General features: G+C 34.7%; 1 protein-coding gene across 3 annotated transcripts; it reads left to right on the top strand.

Moving 5' to 3' along the window:
* Positions 1-392: 392 nt before the first annotated feature.
* Positions 393-7,162, top strand: LOC132064488 (uncharacterized). Of its 3 annotated transcripts, none has more exons than XM_059457480.1 (16): positions 393-826; positions 2,322-2,435; positions 2,843-2,902; positions 3,585-3,653; positions 3,732-3,827; positions 4,391-4,471; positions 4,552-4,670; positions 4,753-4,854; positions 5,073-5,189; positions 5,352-5,420; positions 5,591-5,657; positions 5,778-5,831; positions 5,906-5,998; positions 6,121-6,180; positions 6,267-6,302; positions 6,661-7,162. In XM_059457480.1, exons 1-16 carry the CDS (start codon positions 809-811, stop codon positions 6,787-6,789), a joined length of 1,284 nt encoding a protein of 427 aa, XP_059313463.1. In that variant the 5' UTR covers positions 393-808; the 3' UTR covers positions 6,790-7,162. The 3 variants fall into 3 exon arrangements, with proteins under 3 accessions (XP_059313463.1, XP_059313462.1, XP_059313464.1); XM_059457479.1 differs by having other exon boundaries at positions 396-826; positions 4,388-4,471; XM_059457481.1 differs by lacking the exon at positions 393-826 and adding an exon at positions 1,662-2,041 and having other exon boundaries at positions 4,388-4,471.
* The last annotated feature ends 696 nt before the right edge of the window (positions 7,163-7,858 follow it).

The raw sequence follows: 7,858 nt of genomic DNA, 5'->3' as shown, positions 1-7,858 counted from the left end.
CACATCATTACATTAAAAAACATACTATCCTTTTCCTTCTCACAAATTCAGTAATTTAATTTAAACATCATTTTAGCAAGACTTTAATTTTTTTCCAACGTGAGACATCAATTAATATAATGAATTAGCATAAAAAATAACTGGACCATCACTGTTCCACTACCGCTAGTGGGCTCCACCTAACCCACGTGGCATGAAAAAAGGCGAGTACGTAATTATTTTACTACTCGCGAGAAGCCAGGTTGTTCACGACCAAGCACGACAGTGTATTCCACCGCGTAACTAGGCTTCCACTTTCAAGAATCATTTGTTTCTCTTTAGAAAAATTAAAAAAAAAAAACCGGACAAAGTGTTTTTTGCTCTTCTATTTATGTACTAATAAAAAATATTGCAAGTACTGTCTTCTTGCTTCATTAAAAGCACTCTCTTTCTTCTATCTGTCTCTAGTACAAATTACTACTACTATACATACATTCAATATTATATGTAGCGGTCTGTTTTATTTTCTTTTGTTAAAAGATTTAAGCTAGGAAGAGGGAGCGACACCGTTTGAGCGGTTTTGATTGAATATGCGAAAAACACCCTTTTAGTTCATTCTTTCTTTAGACTTTGGTTTCTGTTTTGATGCGTTGCTTTCCTATAAGGACTATTGGTCTTTCTTTCTTTCTTCTATTCATCATTTGAAAAGTTCCAAAAAAAGTTCTTTCTTTTTGTCCTTCCTCCTTTCTTTCTTTCCCTTTTTTTTTCAGCATATCTGATAGCAAAAGACCCTTCGTTTGAATAGTTTTGGAGCTTCATTCATGCAAAGATGAAGTCTTTTAACACTGTAAGTAGACCCTTTTCTTCTTTACTGGAGTTGTTTTGGATTAGTGGGTGGGGGGGGGGGTAGTTTTCTAGTTTGCATATATTTTATGTATATGTATGTTACAGTTTCAAGAATTCAAACTTATCCTAGAGGTGGTTTCTGTCTTTTTATACTTTTATTTTGTTGGTTTCCTGTGTTAATGTTGTTTCTGGGGTTGGTGAAAACCAGGGGAAGAATAAACAACAGTAAAGTTGTGAGTTTTAGAAAAACATTTATTGTACTTGTTCTGTTTCTTTCAAGTTAAAAGAGAATTTAAAGAATTGAAGGAGAAAAAGATGTACTATTTGGGAAACTTATAACTGTCCCATATTCATTTAGGATTACCTGGCTAATGGTGTTCATGAGGTTGGTAAAAAGCATTGAAGATGAAAAAAGAGTAAATTTTGAAAAAGAATTCCAGATATTTTTGTTTCTTTCAGAACTATGGGGATTAGAAGGGAAAAGATAAGCATTTGTCGCTTTCAATTAAATACTACCATAGTTCAATAGCTATCAGAACTTCCGTCTTCTTAAGTATTTGTAGATGGAGGAGTAGGGATCTTTTAATTGTTATATCCCTATCTCTATTTCCTTACTTTTTGTGTTGATAGTTAGTTCCTTTTGACAATCGATACATGGAAGAAGCAAAATTGATTATGTGCAGCCGGAAAACTAGTTTGTCTCCTAGTGGATCACATTGGGTTGTGTTTTCAGTTAGATTTGAAGAGTTAACTTCTTTTAATTTGGTACCTGGACATAACATTAGGATTATGAAACATCTTTAACTTGAGCCTTGTTAGGTATAGTACTTTTTCAAGGAAAGTTAGGTTGTAGCCTCTGTTATTCCATGAATGGATATTCTCTAAAGTCTGCAATAACAAAAAGCATATGCGAGACCAATTGGATAATCTGATATACTGCCTCTGGAAAGCCACTTCATTTTGCTTGAACGATTTCTGTTTCTCGCAAGGCCTAACCTCTTGAAGCTCCAGTTTGTGTGCAGCAAATTTGTTAACGATTTACGTACACTGTATAAGCCTTGTTAGGAAAACTTCTATGGCGTGCTACTAAACTAGCGTTAACTTAATATGGGATACTTCATCAAGTCAGCCTGGAGACTCATTTACCACTGCAAACAAAAGGGAAATATGAGTAAATGATTCATCAAGATACTCTCTCTACCCCAGTTCTAATATTGTAGGTTGACTTTTTTTTTTTTTTGGGTTAAGTAATGTCCAAGGTTGACTTTGTATGACTACCAATGTGAGAGTTTATAATTTGTCTTTTTAAAGTTAATAGGAAAAAGTGGGCAGCATATAGCTTTCTTTAATGTAATATTATTGGACAGAACTCCTTTCAAGAAAGTGGATACGTAGTTTGGATCGGGAAAATACTAATTACTGTATTCTCATTGCCAAACATTTGAGACTGTGATATTTACTTTCCAATTTAACGAGTTGTCTTGCTATTTTTTCAGGTTTCTGTGCCTGATCCTAAAAGTAGATCATGTATCTGCAGCCTCTTCATGACTGTTGCTTTAATTTGTGGTGTCTACTTTACCGGAAGTGCTTTGGTGGCTAAGGATTTCAGGGTATAATATAGCTATTAAATGGGCTCAATAGCACCCCTTTTGCTTGTGTAGAATTACCGGATACTGGATCGCTTGCTTGGAATTTTTTTCTTTGCCTACTTGAATGATTTGGTTGATTCAAGTGTTAATTTTTTTTTTATCACTTGCACTCACCCTGTAAAAGCAAGTGAGCTGGCATTGAAATTTCATTTGCTTTATGGAGGGATGGGCTATTGTAAATTTTTCTTATTTAGATGCAGTTTGGAATTTTAGTAAGAAACTTTTAGGTTTGTGGACTAAGTAGTTGTGTTGTTCCTTCTATAACCAAACTATTTTGGTGTAGTGTCTCAGTTTATTTTTTTGTTTGCTAGCACAGGAAACAGGTATCTGGTACAAAATGCTTTAACTACTAATTTGAATATTTGCAGGCACTTCCAGGTTTTGTAGTGAACCGTGCAAAGCAGAATGAACAATGCAGAAAATGCGAGGTTTGTTTCTTCAGAAGACATCCTTTTAGCAGTTGTGTTGTTAGCTTTTCTGAGTTTGTTGAGAAGCTACCTAATTTATAGTTATACTTACCAAAGCTACATCAATTCACATCACCTAAAGGGAAGAAGATTTTCCAAAACCTTGGTTTCAGTATGAGTTTTTCTTTTCCAAGGTTCACTTTACTAAATCACCACAGAATAGTGTAGGTATTCTTGCCAATCAAGCTGATGGAACAATCTGTACAAAACATTCTTCTTTCTTGCACTGAAAGTATAAATGAAATAAAGCATTTCTTCAAGTTTGTCGAGATCTTAATGGGTCATGCTCCTTTAATTTACTTTTTGCAAAGGGTTAAATATATCATAACAAAGCTTAAGAGGCAAAACTTAGTTAGAGATTTCTTTATGCAGCATTTTCTTAGTTCTGTTTAGGACTTCACCTTTGAGATGGAAAATTTCAAGTTGATTTCTGAAATGATACCTCCTGGAACAAGCACAGAATTTGAATTCTGTAACAGGACATTAGATTCAGTGCCAGAGAATTATTTCAACTCATTAACTGATGTATCTGGAAGAACACAAGTAATTCGGTTGAGACTAGTCTAACTTCGATTATTTTGGGATATGTAGTCTTATAATTACTGGATGCATCGAAAATTAACATCTAAACTTCATTTATTAGGTACCACTGTCAAAACAGGACAAACAAGAGAGTCGTGTGACAGAGAATGTGCAAAACAATAAATGCCAGGTTTGAGAAGCAGAGCCATTATTTAATTTGGTTTTTGATCTTTTGCTTCTCTGGAGGTTCTCAGTTTATTCCTCACAGAAAAAGTGCAGGCCATTAGGAAGTGAGGCACTCCCAGAAGGAATTGTTTCTAAAACTTCAAACCTGGAAATGCGCCCATTGTGGGGAGATGTTGAGGTAACTAATAATTCCTGTCTGTGATTATTCATGAGTGTTTGGCTTTTCACTGTTGATTATCAATAATCTGTGGTTTCCTTGCATGGGAATGATTATGGTTTCATGAATCATCCGTGTATCCTACATCCCTATGTGTGCTTTTTTGATACTTTGATATCATTAGTTGATGTGTTTGGACAGAGTCTTAGGTCCTTTTTTTCTCGAAATTTCATGTAAAGCTTTAGGTCTTGACTGTGATGTCAAAGAAGGAATATTTTTGTCAATGTGGTGTCACCCATATACACAAAGTTTAAATAATACTATACAAATATGTGTGTCTCCGTATATAAATATATAATCTATCCTTTATACAATGTAAATGGCCTAGTTGAATTTTGTTCGACAAACCGAAGGGTGGTTCTCAAGAAATATGGCAATGATTGTGGACTTTTAAATTATCTTGAACTTTTACCCGTTCGTTTTCTTTGTCCACGAACCGCATTATATTACTTGCTGAACTCTTTCTGATATTTTCCAATGTTCTTTGGTTGCTTATTATGACGCAATACTTTCATATTCAGAAGAAGACTCCACACTCAGTTAACTTGTTGGGGATTGCAGTTGGAATAAAGCAAAAAGAGTTGGTGGACAAAATAGTTAAAAAGGTTATGTTCCTTTATCTTCTGCTTCCTGTGAATGTCATTTTAGTTTCTGCTTCTTAAATTGCTTTTGTACCTTATTGCAGTTTCTTGAACACGACTTTGTTGTGATGCTTTTCCACTATGACGGTGTGGTGGATGAGTGGAATGATTTGGATTGGAGTAGCCGAGCCATACATGTCTCTGCTATGAACCAAACAAAATGGTAAAGTCAGTTCTATTCAAATTTGTTATTGATTGCTGGAGTTGCCTGCAGTTTTTCACTCAATTTAACTCTCTAAAAATAGGTGGTTCGCGAAGAGGTTTCTGCACCCAGATATAGTTTCTGAATACGACTATATTTTCTTGTGGGATGAGGACCTTGGAGTTGAAAACTTTCATCCGGAAAAGTAAGTCTGTCTTACAACACGGTCTTCAGTATCATTGTGAACTACAGATGTTTAATTACTGAACATATGTTTTAATGCTAAAAAAGGTTGACACTAATTGATGATTGAGCAGATTCAAAGAAAACTTGGTGTGATGTAACATTACATGCAAATAATAACCAGAGGATTAGGTTAGTTGGTTATAAAATAACATTCTCTCTGCGTAAGTCTTTCTTCAGGTATATATCTATTATTAGAGAAGAAGGGCTGGAGATATCACAGCCAGCACTTGACGCTAGTAAATCAGAGGTACATCATCATATTACTGTGCGCAGAGGGAGATCCAAGGTGCACAGGTTAGACACATATATTTCTTTTTAACGGTCCACTTCATGGGACATCGCTTAGTTCTAGCATTTGGGACAAAAAAAAAATCCTGATATTATTTTTGTCTATTTGCGTTTCCATGTACATTGTCTTGTTCCCAAAGCTGACTGGTAATTTCTTTGTTTTAATAGGAGGTTCTACAGATTAAATAAAAGTGGCCGAACGTGTGATAACAACAGCACAGAACCTCCTTGTGTGGGGTAAAGAACTGCAAGCTTTTTTCTTTTTCAATGTAGTATTATCTGATAACAAGTTTCTCCGAACTAAATCTATTTGCTCTGACCCTCTTGTTCTTTATGGCTCAAATGTCCTAATATGGTTAGAAATCAAAACAACCTTGATTTTTCATTTTTATTAAATCTGTATGCAGGTGGGTAGAAATGATGGCTCCAGTATTCTCAAAAGCCGCCTGGCGTTGTGCTTGGTATATGGTCCAGGTATGGGAACTTTTATTAATTTTAAGCGTTACCAAGCAAATCAACCAATTTGTGCATGGTAAAATACAATTTGCAGCTCCTCTTTTTGCTCGTCGTTAACTAGTTATTCTTTTTCTACAGAACGACCTGATCCATGCATGGGGCTTGGATATGAAGCTTGGTTATTGTGCGCAGGCAAATCTAAATAACTTTCTTCCTACTTTCCGTCTCTTCTTGGCATGATAATAACTAGTTTTGTTAGTTCTCAGGGTGATCGTACTAGGAAAGTTGGTGTGGTTGATGCAGAGTACATAACTCATTTGGCTGTCCCTACTCTGGGTGCTAATTCAGATGTAGACATGGCAAGTAGTTCTTCGCTTGATCGATCATCAATCCTCAAATTTTGATGAACTACTTAACACTTAAGGGCAATAGGATGAAGTGTTTGGCTTTGTCTAACACTTAATCTTTCTAATTTGTGCAGGTGATCAAAGAGTTCGATCATTCGCTGCAAGGAAAGAAGCTATCTGATTCTGATGCATTGGTATGATCTTCAGATTGTACATTCTTAATTGCATAAATTCTCCATTTGGTATTTCATCTAAAGTGAAATTCCTTTCGGAATTGCAGGTCGCTCCAGTTGAGAAATTTGATAATAGGTCCCTGGTAAGTTCAAATTCTACTTCACAAGTTTATCAAACATGAGTTTCACAACGAGTTCTTGGGTATTTTTACAATCACTTTGCTGTAGAATCCTTTTTTCTCATGTTCCTTATATTGAAGACATTGTATATAAGGGAGTAGGGCCAAAAATGCCCCTCAACTATGGAAAATAGAACAAATTTGCCCTCCGTTTTGAATAGGCCCCAAATATGCCCTTATCGTTGAAAAACTTGCTCAAATTTGCTTCTCAAAGCTCTGCTTATAGTATCGTCTCTGGCTTACCAGGAAGAGTTACCTGTTGTTATAGGAAAATTTATACAGTGTACAAAAATTGACCTCTATATTTGATGATGTTATGCAGGTTAGGAGACAATCATATATTGAAATGAAGATTTTTCGAGATAGGTGGCGTAAAGCCACCAAGCAAGATCAATGTTGGGTTGATCCATTTCAAAGTCGAAAAAAGGGGAGAAAAGCCACACACACATAAGGACTTTCTCATAAGCTATACAAGTGATTCAGTTGTTTATACATTATATACAGAACGCTTAAGAGTAAAAGTAAATACCACACAAGGTTAATAGAGATACACATCAAAAACCAGTTACACGATGCTAATATGGGATGTGGATAACTCAGTCATTTTTCTTTTTCTTTTTTCCTTTCCCTTTGGAAATAATTTTCATTTCACATAGATTTTGGACATTTTCAGTTTGCTCGGTACAGATAAATTTTGTGGTATTTGTAAATACCATTTTTTTTTTTGGGGTCTAAGAATAATGCCAAGGTGCTGTATATATATATATATATGTTTATGACCTTGGTGATTTGATTCGGATCAATAATAAGAATATTGTTGTTAATTCTTCCACTCTCCTTATCATTTTGTACAGTTACCGAAATGATTTTATTCTTGACATATTTCTTCTATTACAAAACTATTCATGTCTTTCATCGCCAAGAAAAGGAAAGAACAATACTGGAAATTATAAATCTCCTTCCACGTAATAAAGAACACTGAAGTATAATTCTTTTCAGCAAATCTGATTAACCACAACCCTGAACGACAATCAAAACAGATATATCTTACCTGTTATTGTCCTATAGACCCCTAATTCTTATATATTCATTTTTAAAAATCTGTAATATGATCTAATAAAACTATTACTGTATATGATTGTTTCAAAAAAGTATTACTCTACCCCTTAAATTATTGCCAGAAAATGCTGGTTTCACATATTTATATATGATTTACGTTTGATTATTTTTAGTTTAATAAAACAGTATCCTATCTAAGGACCATTTATGATATAAATTTTTTAGATTTTTTGCGTTCGCAAAATAAGAAAAAGAAACACTAAATTGCTTTCATTTTGTACTGGGTGCACCCCAAATCAGAAGCACATACGGAGATTGATCAGTGACACAGGTAATTCAAAAAATATATCAACAACATATTAGCATTTCCTTACCCCCAGTTTGGATGGTTGTTTCTCCTGGTTCATTATTGTAATTTCGTAATTATATAAGCAGGAAGAAGCTCAGTTTCTTAAATCACC

Source organism: Lycium ferocissimum, chromosome 7, assembly GCF_029784015.1.
Source record: "Lycium ferocissimum isolate CSIRO_LF1 chromosome 7, AGI_CSIRO_Lferr_CH_V1, whole genome shotgun sequence".
In the NCBI taxonomy this organism is placed as follows: Eukaryota; Viridiplantae; Streptophyta; class Magnoliopsida; order Solanales; family Solanaceae; genus Lycium; species Lycium ferocissimum.
Note: the sequence above shows the minus strand (reverse complement) of the source record. Positions and strands in the feature narration are given on the sequence as shown.

What these genes read in the sequence shown, in the direction of transcription:
- LOC132064488 (XM_059457479.1), top strand. An exon ending in TGCAAAACAATAAATGCCAG is followed by an intron (nt 3,654 to 3,731) that starts GTTTGAGAAGCA and finishes TATTCCTCACAG; the next exon opens with AAAAAGTGCAGGCCATTAGG. An exon ending in CATTGTGGGGAGATGTTGAG is followed by an intron (nt 3,828 to 4,387) that starts GTAACTAATAAT and finishes TTTCATATTCAG; the next exon opens with AAGAAGACTCCACACTCAGT.